This window comes from Elephas maximus, chromosome 7 (genome assembly GCF_024166365.1).
Source record: "Elephas maximus indicus isolate mEleMax1 chromosome 7, mEleMax1 primary haplotype, whole genome shotgun sequence".
Classification (NCBI taxonomy): Eukaryota; Metazoa; Chordata; class Mammalia; order Proboscidea; family Elephantidae; genus Elephas; species Elephas maximus.
In genome coordinates, this window is record NC_064825.1 from 18,261,446 (window position 1) to 18,280,409 (window position 18,964).

General features: G+C 38.9%; 1 protein-coding gene across 1 annotated transcript; it reads right to left on the bottom strand.

Moving 5' to 3' along the window:
* Positions 1–1,691: 1,691 nt before the first annotated feature.
* Positions 1,692–18,753, bottom strand: BIRC3 (baculoviral IAP repeat containing 3). The gene is made up of 9 exons (XM_049889755.1): positions 18,624–18,753; positions 12,033–14,631; positions 11,824–11,923; positions 9,620–9,698; positions 8,841–8,889; positions 7,685–7,927; positions 3,119–3,373; positions 2,510–2,551; positions 1,692–2,397 (listed from the first exon to the last, which is right to left on the bottom strand). Exons 2-9 carry the CDS (start codon positions 12,880–12,882, stop codon positions 2,204–2,206), a joined length of 1,812 nt encoding a protein of 603 aa, XP_049745712.1. The 5' UTR covers positions 12,883–14,631; positions 18,624–18,753; the 3' UTR covers positions 1,692–2,203.
* Between the last annotated feature and the right edge of the window lie 211 nt (positions 18,754–18,964).

An 18,964-nucleotide genomic window follows, 5' to 3' on the forward strand; every position in this document is an offset into this window, starting at 1 on the left:
CTTTGGAAATTAGACCTTGTCTAAATCTTCACTAGAGGGGCGAGGATGGCCATAGTCTTAAAAAAGCTGAAGAATACTGATCCACTGATAGCCTTGGCTTCAAGCTTATTAGTGTTGCTTCTAAAAAAGGGAACCCCTTAAAAATCAAATCCGATAGTTTTGCTTGGAATTTACTTAGTAAACATCCACACTGTTGTCTATGAGCCAGACACCAAAAGGAGGTGCAGATGGTTGAAGGACATTGCCTCTCACCACGAAGAAACTTTAATGGCTAATAGGAAGTGTCACAAGATCAAGTAATATAATGAAGTGAATAAAAAGGGTAGATGGAAGCTGTAATGAACATGGCTTAAGTATGAAATTAAGCACCTGCAAAGTTCTGAATTATAACACTGCTGTTATATATTGTATGTTGAGGTTTAAATCACATACCCAATTCGGGGCCTAAAAAGCAGGTTGGAAAGGCAGGGCAGGGAAGAGCAGTCAAATGAGTTACTACAGGTCGCACACCCCAAACGATCACTGACATGGTGTAGATCATCACCAAATGTAGAGGAGGAAATGCTGCTGCACTGACAGTACAGGATAGATTTATTTACCAGAACAAGCTGTTGGTCCCAAGGGCTGCTAACCAGTGTTACTTTCTATATCCCAGAATTAAACCCAAAGTGGTGAGAATAAAACTAGGGGCTTCTTTCAGTGGGTAGGCCTGGCACAAGATTTCCTAAATGAAGCCACAGGCAGACAAATTACCAAACTTACTGAGGGGGTTATTTAATTTTGTCTCAGGCATTCCATAAAATCCTATAGATTAAAGCCAGGTGTGGTTCTTTGGAGAGAGGCATCTGGGGTCTTAAATGCTAGCAAGCAGCCATCTAAGATGCCTGAACTGGTCTCAACCCACCTGGATGAAAGGAGAATGAGGAACACCAAGGACACAATTACGAGCCCAAGAGACAGAAAGGGCCACATAAACCAGAGACTGCATCATCCTGAGACCAGAAGAACTAGATGGTGCCCGGCCACAACCAATGACTGTCCTGACAGGGAACACAACAGAGAACCCCTGAGGGAGCAGGAGGGCAATGGGGTACAGATCCCAAATTCTAGTAAAAAGACCAGACCTAATGGTCTGACTGAGACTAGAAAGACTCCAGTGGTCATGGCCCCCAGACCTTCTGTTGGCCCAGGACAGGAACCATTCCCGAAGCCAACTCTTCAGACATGGATTGGACTGGACAGTGGGTTGGAGAGGGATGCTGGTGAGGAGTGAGCTTCTTGGATCAGGTGGACACTTGAGACTATGTTGGCATCCCCTGCCTGGAGGGGAGATGTGAGGGTAGAGGGGGTTAGAAGCTGGGGAAATGGACACGAAAAGAGAGAGTGGAGGGAAGGAGCAGGCTGTCTCATTAGTGGGAGAGCAATTGGGAGTATGTAGCAAGGTGTATGTAAGTTTTTGTGTGAGAGACTGACCTGATTTGTAAACTTTCACTTAAAGCACAATAAAAATTAAAAAAAAAAAAAAAGCCAGGTGTGGTTGACCCCTGTGCTCTGCAAGTATAAATGCAGTAGCTTTTTATAGGAAAGGATCTAAACTGTGGTTTGATACTCAAGAGGTCTTAAGGAAGTGTGGAAGGAGCCTGGGAGTGATTAAATTATCAGATACCACATAAATAAAGATATTAAAAACAGCAATAATTTTTTTTTTTTTACTTTATTAAATTGCTCCTCACAGAATTCTTTACAAAAAACAGCCTTAGTCATCATGCCACAGAAAAGTCATTCAACAAATACTGAGACCTATGTACAGGACACTGATTGAAAGAGAGAATCTGTGTTCCTGGCTCTTAATCCAATTCCAAAATATTTAAAATTCTGTAAGGTTAACTCAAAAATCTTAAATTTATTTCATTTACAATTTCAGTAATGCTGATGTTTGGATTTGATACTGTGTTTGTAGTGGTAGCTCTATTTTTTGTTCACAAGAACAAAAGCCTATTATTCTCTTGGTATCTAGAACATATGTGTGTGTTTTAGATACACATTTATATATTAATATTTATATAATATTTATAAAAAAACCATTTTTCCAAGTTGTAAATAAATAGAAGTTTTAAAAGAAACCAAATGAGTATAAAAATTAAAATTACAATCCATTTCAGTTCATTAATTCCAAAAGTTTAGACAAAGTTTTGGCTCTTTTTCATGAAAGAAACGTACGAACGGTACCCTTGATTGTGCCTCTACAAATAGGACATTTTCTTAGAGACGGGGCACATTCTTTGCATACTACTAGATGACCACAAGGAATAAACACTATGGACACTTCTTTGTCCATACACACTTTACATGTTCTTTCTTCCTGTAATCTCCTCAATTGTTCTTCCACTGGTAGATCTAAGAAGACAAAAGAATGTTTACTGAAAGGCAATGTGCTTTTTCTCCCATAAGAAGCCAAGAAAATAAAAACAATGTTTTCTACTGGTCTAGAGCATTAATATTGTTTTACCTGAAACATCTTCTGTGGGAATATACTTTATGTCCTGTTGCACTAAGGGAGAAAAAGAAAAAGCATTATCATACCAAACATATATATGAAATAACGACGATTGTGAGGAGGGCGCAGGTCTGGACAGTGTTTCATTCTGTTGTACACAGGGTCGCTCTGTGTCGGAGCCGATTCAACAGCACCGAACAACAACATACCAAATAAGGTTGATATTTAGCCACAAAATATATATTTTCAAGTGAAAAGTTTAGACTGGCCAAATACTATAAATAATTCTCAGGATGCAACAACGGTCTTTAACCTTTCTGTGCAATTAAGAGTTTTATAGTGTATAAACCAGTTGCTGTCAAGTTGATTCTGACTCACTGACCCTATAGTACAGAGTAGAACTGCCCCATAGAGTTTCCAAGGGGCACTTAGTGGATTCCAACTGCCTACCTTTTGGTTAGCAGCCGTAGCACTTAACCACTAGGCAACCAGGGTTTCTACGGCTATAAAATTAATATTTTATATATTGGACTGAGTGATTTTCAATCATCACAAGTTATTAATGATAACATATTTTCAATTCACCGAAAAATTTCCCAAAAAGAATTTTCCAGCACTTACCAAATAAATTCTTGTATAACACGGGGTCATTTTCTTGTAGAGAGCTTCTGAATATGGCAGCTGCACTATTTCCTTTTACTAAAATAGTATCAATCAGCTCTCTTGCTTGTAGAGGTGTCTGTGTTTTCTGTTTAATAACATCATATTCTTGTTCATTAATTACTCTGGCAATCATTAGACTATCCAGGATTGGAAGCACACAAGTCAAATGTTGAAAAAGTGCCATTCTATTCTTCCGAATTAATGATAGATCATCTTTATAAGAAAGAAAGACACAAACACAAACATGCTCAGACTCTGCTCACAAAATTCCTTCTATACCTATACATATAACTGAATGAAAACCAATCATAATCCTACATCAGTCAGGCACTGAAGTTGACTGCTACGTTTTGGGGGGGTACCTAGTCCCCCTTTGCCTAATAATAATACTACAGATAATAGGGACTAACACTTAATGAGCACAATATTAAGCACTTCACACATATTAGCTCATTTCATCCTCACAACAGCTCACCTCATCCTAACAATGCCTTCATCTTACAGAAGAGAAAACAGGCACAGCAAGGCAAGGAATTTGCCAAAGGACACGCAACTAGCAAAAGTCAAACCGAGGCAGTTTGACATCAGGACCTGTGGTCTTGGTCAAATAAACTTTAGGTTACAATACTGAAATTCCAATTTAATCTAGTCAAATTGAGGAAAGGTCAAATTAAGAGAAATTAAAATGATAGAATTTTTTTTTCTTAAATTGCCATTCTTCCCTAAAATTTCTTTACAATTCTATTTTAGGTTGAAATTTTAATCATCTCCTCAAATTAGATGTGCAATTTCCATTAACTAAGTATTTTTATAGTAAAGGGGGCAAAGCACTAACAGCATTTTAGAAAATAAACCCGACTTGTCAAAGAATACCTTCTCATCCTAAAGGGGCCACCTTACTCTCCTGAAAGATCTAGGTTTTATAGCAATTGGCAAACAATTCTATGCTTTGAAAATCTATAATGTTATCTCTTTGAGATATGACTACGCATTTATGAATCGAAGTTTATTAGTTAATTATGATATAGTTTTACCATGAAACTACTGGGCTGTCTGAAGTAACAGGGCACACAACTGGAGCTATTCAATAAAGAATAAAAACTGGTGCTTAAAACTGGACTAAACCGAAAGCTAAGAAGCTTCCCGAATACAACCAAATACTCTGAAGGCCAGAGTAGCAAGTAGCAGGGACAGGGATCTAGGGACCACGGTTTCTGGGGACACCTAGGTCAATTGGCATAACAAAATGTATTAAGAAAACGTTCTGCATCCCACTTTGGTGAGTGGCATCTGGGGTCTTAAACACTAGCAAGCAGCCATCTAAGATGCATAAACTGGTCTCAACCCACCTGGAGCAAAGGAGAATGAAGAACACCAAGGACACAAGGTAATTACAAGCCCAAGAGACAGAAAGGGCCACATAAACCAGAGACTACATCAGCCTGAGATTAGAAATGCTAGATGGTACCTGGCTACCACCGGTGACTCCCCTGACAGGGAACACAACAGAGAATCCCCAGTGGAGCAGAAGAACAGTGGGACACAGACCTCAAATTCTTAATGGTCTGACTGAGACTAGAGAGGCCCCAGAGGTCATGGTCCCTGGACCCTCTGTTAGCCCAAGACTAGAACCATTCCTAAAGCCAACTCTTCAGACAGGGATTGGACTGGACTATAACACAGTAAATGATTCTTGGCTCAAGTAGACACATGAGACTAAGTTAGCAGCTCCTGTCTGGAGGTGTGATAAGAAGGCAGAGGGGGACAGAGGCTGGTTGAATGGTCACAGGGAATACAGGGTGGAGAGGAGGAGTGTGCTGTCTCATTAGGGGAAAGCAGCTAGGAGTACCTAGCAAGGTGTGTATGAGTTTTTGTATGAGAGACTGACTTGATCTGTAAACTTTCACTTAAAGCACAGTAAATTAAAAGAAAAAAAAAAAAAAAGATGTGGATGGGTTAAAAAAAAAAACTGGTGCTTATTTGAAAAGTCAAGGCTTTAAAGATAACTGAAGCTCTGAAAATAAATGAGGAAAGGAGTACGACCCAGAATAGTGCCTAGAAACCAATGTTCTGTGACTATCTATCAAACAAATGAATAACCAAGTCTCAGTTATTTAAAGACAGGAATAAATAAGTAATAGCCACAGGGGTAAAAGAATTAGGACTTAATATATGTTAAATTATCTGCTAGAGAAGTAGTGATATACCAGGAAGTAAAAATAAAATTTATACTTGGTGTTGAAATACAGTTCTTCAATCTAAGATTTACTTTTTCTAGTTACATTTTTACTAAAGCTAATGTAGTAAGTTCTCTGTTTGAAATTCTTAAGAATTCTAAAATTGGATAGTAGCTGGAAAAAAAACAAGTCTTATTTGAAAGTTATAGACTATATTTTGGCTCATAAGAAATGACTTGAATATACCTTTGAAGCAGATTATCCTTTTATTCTAGAAAAAAATATCTTCCATTGCCTCTTCACTTACACACCTCTTAACACATTATGCACCACTGTTCTTGGTGAGACTATAAACATTTACCTAAAGGTAAGTCTTTTCATTCACTCATTCAAAAAATATTTCTTGGGCACAGACTATGTTTAGGCACTGTGCTAGGTAACAGGTAAACAGGTAAAATGGTGAGGCTGATAAGCTAAGGGATCTTTCTGACAACACAGATTATTGCATATTGTTAATTTAGACTCATCTCTGGAGACTTCATTGGCTTTCTTTGAAAAACACAAATATTTTATAGCTGGGTGTCCTTAAATTTCATGAGGTGTGTAAACAATTGTAGGGATGGGTGTTCTCTTTTTTGAATAATTGTTGACTGGTGACCAGTGACTCACACGGAGAAGACTACCTTTTGGGAGGACACATTGGCCTGCTTTTCACTTTCACAGTGAAAAAGAGAACTTATAGACTGGGCAAAGGCTAACTTGGACTATGTTTCTATTCTACTGATGATATATAAAAACCAGTTGGTGTCTAGTGAACTCTGACTCACACTGACCCCAAAGTGTGTCAAAGTAGAACTGTGCTCCATAGGGTTTTAAATGGCTAATTTCTAAGATGTAGATCACCAGGCCCTTCTTCTGAGGCGCGTTCGGGTAGACTAAAACCTCCAACCTTTCAGTTAGCAGCCAAGTGCATTAACTGTTCACACCAACCAGGGACTCTACTGGTGGTACACAGGACTGAGTAATCACATTTTGGTAATTATACTGATGCTGGATTACCATGGTCTGATATGTTTGTCTGGGTGGAGCCATAAAACAGATCCACCTTCATGGTAAGTTTGTTCCCAAATGGAGTGGGTAACCTCCTGTCAATCATCCTAGGAAGAAATAGATCACAGATGGCCTTGGAGAAAGGCAGGGGCAAACTTTTTTCTCTTTTTGGGTTTTACAGATTTTTGGGGACCTGACCTTTGGTAAGGGGAAACATGCTTGGGGCCTTCTTAGTCATTCATGTAAACTGGCCAGAGCTACAGAAATGAAGCAAAATCTAGGTGGAGTGAATCAGGAGGATAGGCTTAGGGGGACCAAGAGAAATCACATATAGTTGCAGTTGTAAACTGCCATCTGTGATATAATTCCCTTCTGTTATCCCTAAATCTTCTGTAAAAGCTTATTAAAAGTTACAGTCTGTTTTCAGCTGTGTTGAAGGGACTTAGTGGTCTGATCCTTGCTTGGGAAAGAGCGTAGCAGAGAGAGATCAGCATTTCTCTTTGTCCTAGGCATGAGTGATGATCATAATGAGAGCCACCAGACAAGAATGGACATGCCCAGAGGAAGAGAGTTGCTGTGAAGGGCAAGAGAATAGCAGACAGGTTAGCATGCGAGGGCCTGGGGTAATCTGTCCTGAAGGCATGTCAAACAGGATCCTAGGACTTTCCTAAATAATGGACACTCTGAAGGGAGCTAAGTTCTTGCATGGGCAGGTAGAGGCCTTAATCATAATCTGTGCATTAGTTTATAGTCACAGGCTGAGATATGCTGTTATACTAATGTTAAATTACTAACCACCCCTGATCACGCCCCAGTTTTACAGCAAAGAGGATGAATAACTGGCCTGTGATCAAAACTGTGCCGTGAATAACTACATACACGGTCAACTACCCAGGGTAAAAATACGAATTAAAAAAACCCGTTGCCGTCAAGTCGATCCCAACTCACAGCGACCCTATAGGACAGCAGAGAACTGCCCCGTACAGCTTCCAAGGAGCGCCTGGCGGATTCTGTGGACTTTTTGGTTAGCAGCCACACCACTTAACCACTTCGCCACCAGCGTTTCCAAAAATATGAATTAGGGGAAAAAAATATTTTCACTCAGCACATGTATTTTCTATTTACTGAGCAATTCAACTATATTTTAAGGTGAAGAAATTTTTCAGGATTCAAATTCAAAATACTAAGCATCAGAAAAACCTGACTGGATTTACTTAGGAGTATATTTTCAGTAACTTTCACACAGTGATATCCAAATCCTTGTGAAAATACGGACTGTATAAATAAATACACGTACCTGATTCTTTTTCCTCGGTTTCTCTTTCTTTCTCCTCTTCTCTCAGTTCATCTTCTGCATTAAGTAAATCTAATACAAGATCACTGATGGTCTTATAATTTTCTCCAGTCATGAGGATTTTACTCTGAACTGTCTGTTTTACCAGCCTTCTGCTGAAGCCCATTTCCAGGGCAGCTTTAACTACACGTGTATTCATCATGACTGCATCTTCTGAATGGTTTTCACCAGGTCCAAAGTGAATAACTATATGGAACAAAGAATTGAACACCTATTAGGATAATCTATATATTTTTTAATTGAAAGTTATTGCAATATTAAAAAAAAAAAAAACCACAAAATCCAGAAAGTGTGTAAGCACTATTTCATATAAATTTGTTCAATTTAAAATAGTGATATATACATTTATTTACTAAAGTGAGAATATGAAATATTGTGTTCAGATACAAAATATGCATTATCTGGCATAACTGGAAACATATATATATATGGGAGAAGGAAACAATGTCCAAGATCACTTTCCTTACCATAACACTTATTCGATCTGTGTATTGGTCTGTATCCCTTAGACTACTAGCTCCTGAGAGTAAGAGTTATATATCTCCTGCTCTCCACTGTTTCCTCAGAACAGCAAATATACAATAAATACTTATTGAATCAAATTGGACACTAGATAACAGAGTGGAAGAGCCTGTTCAAATACTGGTTCTGTTACCTTGTAAGTTTAAGATGATGAACAAGTCACTTAACCTCTCTGAGCCTCAAGTTCCCTACTGAAGAGGGGGAGTAGTACTTTCTACTCTCTCTGTTTCATAGAAAGAATGTGTGAGCCATCTGTCATAGTGCATCTACTCTCAAATACTAGTCCAAGAAGAGGGGTTAGGCCAACTATACGTAGTTTGCTAAAACTATAGATTCCCAAATACTATTTTTAGATACTGATTCAATTCAATAGGTCAGAAGCAGAGACTAGAAATCCATAATATTTTGTGAAAGTTCTCCAGGCAATTCTGATACGTACTGAGGTTTGAGAAATACCAATGTAATCTATTCAAAAATGCATTGTAAATTGTCAATTATAATGCAAATGTACATTATAAACTTTCAATCTTGACAGTACCAAGTGGTTCTATTTAAATATAGTAATTATTATACATACTTGGTGACTCTGCATTTTCATCTTCTGGAGTGTCTGAAGTAGATAACAGCTACAGAAAAAATACACATACAAATTAAAATATAAACATTATCCTACCCATTGCAATAAAAAATGGTCAACAGACCTATTTTATTCAATTTATTGCAAACTGACTTGCTTACTGGCAAAATAAATTTTTTAAAGTCAAAGTAGTATTTCATTTACACAAACTAATAGAGTTTCTTTGTATGTATGTTTAGCAAGTGAAATCTATTTTCATCAAGGCAGGAAGAGCTACACCTCTTCAGTGACCTATGAGACAGTACTGTTTGACTTTCATCCCTGGGTCATCCTTTGGGATGTTGGACCCTATGTCAGTTCTGTTGACAATAGTTAGGAAGTAGCTGACCATCAAATTATTACGTAAGTTCTTAGTTGCTCTTCCAGAAAGATTAGAAATGGCAATAAAATTCTCTTTCTCAAATTCGTTTAAGAAAAATTTACATAGTAAAACTATTAAATGTTACAATCACAGCCATTTTTTCCCTCAAATTTATTGTAACTTGATTGGAGAAATGCTTAGAGAAATAAATATATCATTTTTCAGGAAGTTACTGATTATGAATCTATTTTTCTCTAAAGGATAGTATTTTCTGAGATCATGCTGGATTTTGTAAAAAAAACAAAGTATCTTTTTAATGCAATGCTTGCTTTCTCACTAAAATACCACTCTAATTGTCAGAAAATAATTTATCTGTTACTAATCTGTAATTTAAAAACAACAAAAAAATTCTTCCTACCTGTTCAAGCAGATGAGGGTAACTGGCTTGAACTCGACTTATGAACTCTTGTCCTTTAATTCGTATCAAGTACTCGCACCTAAAATGTAAAAAAGAATATAAAGTTGGGGGTAATTTTATAATGGAATGAAAATTTTCATAACCTTGTTCTGCCTCTCTAGGTATTTATCCCATTTCAAATCTGGTTAGATATTTGCCCCAAATCAGAGAACCATTTAGGATCCCTGATTCTAAACTTCAAAATTAGAAAAATAAATCTTAGCCCAGTGTGAGGTAACGCTACTGCATTTCTTTTTCTTTCAAAATTTTTTCCCCAAAACTATCTGGTAAGCATCGTATAATAGGATTCTTAGGCTTTTTCACGAGTTTTTTAAGTTTGCTTTTTAAGATGCTGCTTACAGCTAACATAAATTTAATTTACTACTAGTTCCTTTATTTTCATAAAGTTTAATGTTTCACAAAATTAATTTTATTATATTTACCAAGATATATTATTCTTCAGCTAATTTTGGAAAATTCCTAAATGTTTGTGGTCATTTGTGCAGAGCTAACTCATCACTTGTAGCCTGCTAAATATTTCAAGTGAGCATAAGCATACATGTAACTACTCAGCTATTTGTTGACCATATGGGAAGTTAACAAGTGGTATGAGATACTTGCAGTCAAAAGCAAGTTGATGTAGACAAGAGGAAGGCTATAAATAAGTGATCTAAAACTGATATTTCTCTTCCTTCTTTCCCAGATTTTCCATCTTATATGTCCCCTAGTGGTAACAACTTAGAAAGAACATATACCGTTCAATAGTTAACCTTTGAAAAAGGCATTAACAAGATGGGTCTTTCATAATTTAATTTGAACCATTTGGTGTTTTAATTTTTTCCTTACTAAAATACATGAATATGTGTTCTACAGTTAGAAGATTCTTGGTGCCATGTTGTCAGTAACTATTAAATTAGAAAATTACGTGTAGCTGAATTTTTCCTGTGTCTTACTTAAAGCAGAGACAAACATATTACTTCGTTTTGCTTTTAAGCCAAAAGGTAATGACCCCGATATGGTAATGTTGTAATGGCATTCCCAGGAGATACATGCCAAAGTACTCAGGGGTGAAATGTCATGATGTCTGTAACTTACTTTCAAATGGTTTGGTAGGAAAATAAATAGAGAAAAAAAATAATGAAAATAAGTTAGAATACCAAGTTTAGAAGCTAACATTCAATAATACAAAGTTTTGACCATGAAAAATATGTAGGCTACCTAAATTAGATGGAAAAGGGAGAGTGCAAATAAGTGTAAAATAATTAGAAGTGTAAGACATAACAATGAAATACTACACAGTGATCAGAACAGATGAAGTGATTCTATATTTACGCTGCCCACCCTATTTAATAGTGTAACTTGCTGGCACACCCAATTCCTCTTACCCTGCTCTCCCATCTCTCTTTTTCTATCACACTAGCTTTATGCTACAGAATATTCTTTTTTTTTTTAGTAATTGTCTGTCCTCCCCTGCTACAAAATTATGAGTGTATGAGACCAGGGATCTTGTTTTGTTCAACTGGTATCTTTTAAGCACCTAGAACAGTGCCTAGGAATAGGTGTTCTATTAATACTGTTGAATGTCGAATGAATGGAAATACGGCCAAGACATAGTGTTGACTGAAAGAAGTCTGAAAACAATATGTATATTATCTCATTTATATAAAATTGTATACATTTGTCTATATATGTACATACAGCCTGGGAAACTCCATGAGGCAGTTCTACTCTGTTCTATAGGGTCACTATAAGTCAGAATTGATTCAACAGCACTCAACGAGAACAACATAGAGAGATATCTGGAGGGATGGTCACTAAAATGGTAACTGTGGTCATCCTCAGATGCTGGGATTTCTGGACATCTTTATGTTTTGTCTCTGTACTTTTCTACAATGTGTGATTATGTTTTTATAATTAAAAAGCATATGTTATTTTTAAAAATATATTTATTTAAAAAAATGTTTTTTTAAATCCCAAACCTATTTCTTAAATTTTCATCGAAACCTTTTAAGTCATTCTTTTTCTAAGTAACCCACATAAAACTTACCCACAAATGTATTTCTGAAACAAAGACAGAGTAAAGTAACAGCCGATTCTAAGGTAAACACGTACAGCTCGCTATCAATAATCACAAAAATTTCCAAAGAGAAGTTCCAAACAATTACCTTGGAAACCACTTAGCATGTTCCACCCATGGATCGTCTCCAGATTCCCAACACCTCAGTCCACCATCACAGCAAAAGCATTTGACATCATCGCTATGACCTAAAATTAATTTTAGACCAAAACTTATGAATACATATAACTTGCCACAAAAATTCACAAGGTAAAGTATATTGAATATTTTTTGTTGTTTTTAGATGAAGTTTCTTACCCATATAATAAAAGCCAGCACTTGCAAGCTGCTCGGGATGAACTGGAACACTAGCCGGCCAGTTACAGAATGTTTTAAAGCGAGCTGCCTGTGTCTGCATGCTCAGATTAGAAACAGTGTATCTCGAAGATTCTTGAAGCTGATTTTCTAAAAACGGACAGTTGGGAAAATGTCTCAAGTGTTCTGACATAGCGTCATCCTTCAGTTCCCAATTGCTCAGTTTTCCACCACAGGCAAAGCAAGCCACTTTGTCTCCAGGTCCTACATAGTAAAAGCCTGCTTTTGCCAGATCTGTTGGTGATAGAAAGGTCAATGGCCACATCTGGAAAGTAAGTAACCTCGCTTTTTCAGTATTCATTGCACAACTGTAGGGGCTTGTCCTCAAGGCAGAAAAGGCTTGATTTGCACTGGAGTTCACAGGGTTTGACGAAAAGCTTGAATAAGAGCCGCTGAAGTAGCCACTGTTTTCCAAACTTGGTAGTAATGAATGTGTGGAGTTTATCACTGAAGAAGAAAACACAGGCTGAGAGGTGGCTCCCAGACCACTAAATGAACTTAGATTCTGAATAAAGCTGCAGCTGGGATACAGCTTTTTATGCTTTTCAATAGCGTTGTCTCCTTGTTTCCAGTTATCCAGCATCAGACCGCAACAGAAGCATTTGACCTTGTCGTTCACACCAGTGTAATAAAAACCAGCCCGAGCAAGACTCCTTTCTGAGATGGGAACTCCAGGGGGGAAAGTCGAATACGTAGAAATTCGGTACAGTTCACATGAAAAGTCGTATTTCAATTCAGACATGTTGGTGCCTTTCATCAAATTTGATAAGAATATGCTATTTTCTGTGTTCATAGTGAAATGGATGGGCAGGAAAAGGGACTAGCCTTTCTCTGGGGAGGTAGTTTTGTGCACGGCTTTTGATTTTGTTATTTCAGTACTAGGATGAACAAGAAATTTCGTTCTTTTCCTTTTATGAATTTAGGGTTTCAGCATGGTCAGATTCTATATCTTTTACAGATAAACCTCTAAGGGATAGTTAAGGACAGTTATCCTTTTTCTGGCACAACCGCACCTTTGTATAATCTTTATGCATACACAAATGCATCTAAGCATGACGCCACATAGTAACTTACGGTGAAAATGAAAACTCTTGGTAGAAGTGTAGAGTGTTTTAGGTCATCAGGATGCCAGTTGGTGTCAGGCATCCCCACAGTGAGGTCATCTTCTCTAGGCCACTAGAATGTTTCAGTGGCATTCCACCAGCCTGAAGATAAAATGTCTGACTCACATAGCTAGCGTCTTTTCATGGTGGAAAGCTATGCTCCCTAAGTGCTCTACAGCAAAAAATGTTCTAATTGTTTATTTTGCTTTTTGTAAGTTACGAAATTCGGTAGCCAGAAAAAAGGCATACCTACCTCAAAGAAGGAAAAAAGTACATTACCATATTTCACCATTTCTAAGACACATGTTTGAATATCCCTGTTAGCGAGAGGCATCTTATAATTACTGACATACTATATTTTAATTAGCAGCAATTTTTATTTCTTAGAGGTACATAAAATAATGAGGTATCTTACAACTGATGACATCTTAGACTCAATGAAATATGGTATATCCCAAATCTTTCTCAAATTAAATAATTTCTATTCCCACAATCATTTTTTAATACGGAAAACAAAACAATTTAAGATTTGCCTCCAAATAAAAAGATGAAGTCATAACAGTGTTGGCTGACACATCTTAAAACCTGCCTTTAAGATTTATGAGATAATAATTACTTCCTCATAGATAATTAGGAACATAGTTGCTTAGTCATAGCGATACCATTTGGTCTTGGCAAATTAATCAATTTATTTTAAATAATATTGTATTTATCACTTTGTGTCCATTTTCTTTCTGAATAAGTTTATTTGAACCACCCAGTCATCATTCTCATTCTCATCATTCTCTGAGATAATAGACCATTTGACCAAGCTAAGTTTAGACTTTCAAAATATTATCAATAGTCTTGGAAGTCACTGGATAGTTTCTTCACCAATCATCATGTTTCTTTCCTACTTCCCCGAAATCTGTTGTACCTATCAAAAAGTTTCATTCTTGACATTTCTTTGTCATCGTAGAAGTCTTTTAACGTGTCAAAGGTCTCATTTGCATATCTGTCTAATTTAGCAGAGAGTTGAATATTAATTCTTTGTTCTAGATAACTGTCATTCATTTTTAAATTTTTACCAAACACAGGTGGTTCTTCCTATTCTACAGAGCAGCCAATGGAAGGATGCCCAGCCAATTTTGAAGAGTATTTCAGCAATATGATCCAGCTACAATCACTTCTCCTTTACTTCCACAAATCAAATTCAAAATCAAACTCATTACTTTGTAGTTATACCTCACACGATTAAATCATATTTTTTAAATTAACATTCTTTGGATATCAAAAATTCCAGAAACTACTTAATTTTTTCATTCATGCACAAAACTACCTCCCGGAGAACAGGCTAAGTCCCTTCTAAGGGTTTTAGGCCTCCATTTTGAGATGTTTTGATTTATAGAAGAAACAAACAAAAAATGTAGAAGTAGAACGGTTCGTTTCGTTTATAAAACCTGTTTTAAAAAAATGACAGTTTAAAAAGTCAATTAGTAGATTTAACACAATTTTTTTTTTTACCTTTTCTCCAAAAACAGAGCCACTCATATTTACTGATTATAAGGTACTGTGTTAAGCACTGTCCAAAATAAAAAAACCAAACCCATTGCTGTCAAGTTGACTCTGATTCATAGTGACAACATAGGACGGGGAGAACTGCCCCATAGGGTTTCCAAGGCTGTAATGTTATGGGAGCAGACCGCCACATCTTTCTCCTGTGGAGCAGCTGGTGGGTTCGAACCACTGACCTTTTGGTTAGCAGCACAGCACTTAACCACTGTACCACCAGGACTCCATGTTAAGCACTGTCCCATTGCCCTGAAGTCGATTTCAACTCATAGCGACCCTATAGAACAGAGCAGAGCTGCCTTATAGGGCTTCTAAGGACTGGCTGGTGAATTCAAACAGCCAACCTTTTGGTTAGCAACCAAATGCTTAACCACTGTGCCACGAGGGCTCCAACCACTGTGCCATAGAAGATGAGAAATCCCAAATAAAGAGCAGAGGTTTCAAACTGGTAGCCTATAGAGGTATTATGTTTGGCTTGCACAGAAATGGACCATAGTATTATACTAATTTTTTTTAACTTACTTTTTGAAATTATTTTATATGTGGAGAAAATGTACCAAAATAATACAGAGTTCTTAAAAAAATAAATAATAATATAACAATAATACAGAGTTCCACATACCCTGCACCCAGCTTTCCCAGAGTTAACATCTTGCAGGACCAAAGTACAATTCCAGAAACATGAGTTAGCTTACTTTGATACAATGCTGTTCATTGATCTATACTCCTTATTTGAATTTCACCAATTTTCCAAATAGGTTTTTTCTTGGACCACAATAGTTTTGGATGTTTTCATTCATTGCCAGCAATTAAAAAATAAATAAGAGATTTTCCATAAAATTCTAGATTTTAAACTTCTCTGGAAAGACAACGCTGGGCCTATATTCCTGCACGGCAACAATAAGCTAGAGTCAGTATTGGCTAAATCCTGAGAGCAGGGCATGTGTTCTCCATAGTTTGACTCCCTGATACTGACTGTTAGTTGCCATTTCTCACTGAGCTAGCACTATTGTTTTTCTTTAAGTAGAATTAAGAGGAAAACGAAAAGTCTAGGAGGAGTAGTAAAAATGAACAGAGGACCAAGAGAAGGATGTTTTGGGGAAAAAAATGAGAATCACATTTCTTTGTTGAAATGAAGAATGGTTAAAAATATAAACAAAGTGTGCTTTTGTCTGCTTATTTTTATCACCTGCCTGGCCTCTGAATGCATTTGAGTTCGCAAACCCCCTACACAGATGTTACCCTAAAGAAGCTTTGGAATGCAAATTAAACATATTTATAGAAAGTTAGGCAATAAATATATGATAACTATATAAAAATATGCCAAATACCAATCCTGGATCAATTCAACCTTCTGTCTTAACCATTTCTAACATGCAGGCTTCCGAATGCTGCCGGAGAAGACCCTCGGCCCTGCAGATTGGAGCCAGTGCCACTTCAGACTCCACCTTGGCTGGCCCTTCAGGACCCCTTAGCAGTTCTTCTCAGCCCTCGTCAGCTCCCTAGCCCGTGGCTCTATGCAACGCTTCTAAACCTCCCACACCTTTCTCAAACTTCCCACTACTCCCCATCTCACTTTCAGTCAATTGCTTTTGCCTCCTATTTCTCACAGAAAATAGACGTCATTGCGCAGTAATCCTCTCATGTTCCCATATCCGTGACTTTCTTGCTCACAACCTACTTGCTGTCTCAGTTAAAGGCACTTGCCCCTTTTGGGGATCCCATCCTATCCCACTGCCTCAGAAGTCTTACTCCTAACCCTATCGCCCCTCATTTTTTTAATGTATCTACTGAATCTTTTCCTTCAACATGAATCTTTTCCTTCAACATAACAATCATGCTTAAGTCTGTCTCAGCTTAAAATGAAAACTAACAAAATCCTCTTTCAATCCCACTTTACACTCTAGCCACTACTCTTTTTTTTACCTTCCCTTCATAGCCAAGCAAACTTCTACTGATTATTGTTAATATCTCCACTTTTTCCCCTCCCATTTACTCCTTAAACCACTACAACTGGCTTTAGTCAGCACCACTTGAAACTGCTCTCTGTACTAATGATTCCCACCGTTTCTCTGCCAAAAGCAATGGAAATTTTCGCATCTGACACTGGGACTCACACCCTCTTTGAAATGCTCTCCTCCCTTGGCTTCTCTGAATTCTTCCACTATTAGAATTCCTCTTTCCTTTCTAGTACAGTCACTATGAGTCAAAATTGACTCCACTGCAACAGATTTTTTTTTTTTTTCCTCAAATTGACTCAGGTCTCCAGCTTCTTCTCTTCTTACTCTAATATTTGTGGTGGGTTGTTGGGCATCCTCACCCTCGTGGGCACTCGGCATATCCATCGCTCTCACAGAATATCTATATCTCTGACACTGGAGAGTAAATGTGCCTTTTTTTTTCTGCCTCCTCCTAGGCTGTGAGAGCTTTCAGAGCAGGAAGTATGTTATATCTCTACTGCCCCCCAGCATCCACAGGGCCTGGCCTATAATGTATGTAGCTATTAAAGACTGTTTGTTGAAGTGAATGTAAGCAAACTTGATTGAGCCCTGTATGACTACAGTACCCTCATTTGCAGGGTATTAAGGACTTCAATGTTACATTAATGACCACAAAATTTGTTGAGTCTGGTTTAACATCAGGCTTTGGAGTCAGACATCTTGGGTTTCCAATGCCATTCTGTGCCCCCTTACTAAGGGTAGAGCTTTAAACAGGTAAACCTATATAAGCCTTGTTTCCTTACTGTCACTTGGAGATAACCGTGGTACCTGCTCCTAAGTCCGTGCGAACTAAACGCAAAAAATACTCATAAAAGTTTCCGGAACTTGCCCTAGCGCGTAATACTGTCGTTGTTAGGTACCGTGGAGTCGCTTCCAACTCACAGCAACCCTATAGGACAGAGCAGAGCTCCCCCATAGGGTTTCCAAGGAGAGGCTGGTGGATTTCAACTGCCCACCTTTTGGTTAGCAGCCGAGCTCTTAACCACTGCACCACCAGGGCTCCTATAGTACTGTTAGCAACACTTAACGTTAGCAATAAATTTTAGCTAACAAAGGTAATGTTATTGTTAGTTACTTAAAAAAAAACATCAGTTAAATACCTTCGGCAATTTAACAGATCTAAGAGCGCTGCTGGGTTTCCATGCTGATAACCAGGAAACCCGCCAAAAAAAACCCCCCTGGTCTTTCTGCGACCACTTGGGAAACATTCCTCTATTTGTTCATTGAATATTTGATTGAGTCCTTCCCGTGCCAAAGATCTGCTTGAGGCTCTGTCCCGAAGCTTATTTGTCACCTCAAAGACCCGGTGATACCTCTTGATAATCGAATTAAGCCAAATGCCAAAGCTTCACCATTCCACTGGCTCACCCCAAAAGTAGAGCTGGCACTGAGCTCCCGAGAGGTAAGCGGATCGGGGGTACGATTCGGCTAGGGCAGCGCAGGGACCAGCTCGCACCGGCCCCGGGACCCTGCAGCCGGGCGCCTCCCCGAGGCGGAAAGCGCAGAGTCGCGGCGTCTGCGGATGGGACCGGCCGGAAGAGCGCGCGGGGCACGCCCAGGAAGAGGCTCCCGGGCTGGCGGGGACCCGCTCTGAAAGCTCTGTTATCTGAAAGCCCTTCTGGGTTCGGGAGCTGATCTGGGGCCGGCCTCTCGGGCCTGGGCAGTGTTTGATGAGCATGCCACCCCACTGACCTTCGCCCTCTGCAGCTGCCTGCAGCCCCCGGGGGAGCAGCAGGCCCGGCCGGGCGCCGCGCAACCCGCCCTCCCCTGGCGCCGCGGCTTCGGTCTCTGGGTCCTACCCGCGCCGGGTGGGAGTGGGGCCTGCACGCGTGCTCACACGCGCGCACACTCACGGCCGCCCGGGTCGCGTCGCCACCAACCTGCTCTCCCGAGGTGGACGCGCTCCAGCACCGACGTTGCTAGTCTGCTTCGGTGACACCTGCCGCCGGGGCGGTTCCGCGCGGGTTGGAGCCTTGCGCTCTTTTAAATACCCCGACTTTTGTCCCTCCTCCTCACTGGTTTGCATGTAAACTGGTGCTTTCCTCTTAGGACTTAGGGGAACTCCGGCGGTAATAACCACATATAGTTCCCTTAATCAGTAGCCTGGCAAACCCGGTCGGGGATTTCCATGGCCCTAAAAGCGTCACTGTTTCTTAACTAGTGGCACATCCGCGTGGCATTTACTGAAAAAACCTTTGCTTCATTGCTCTTGGGTCAGAGG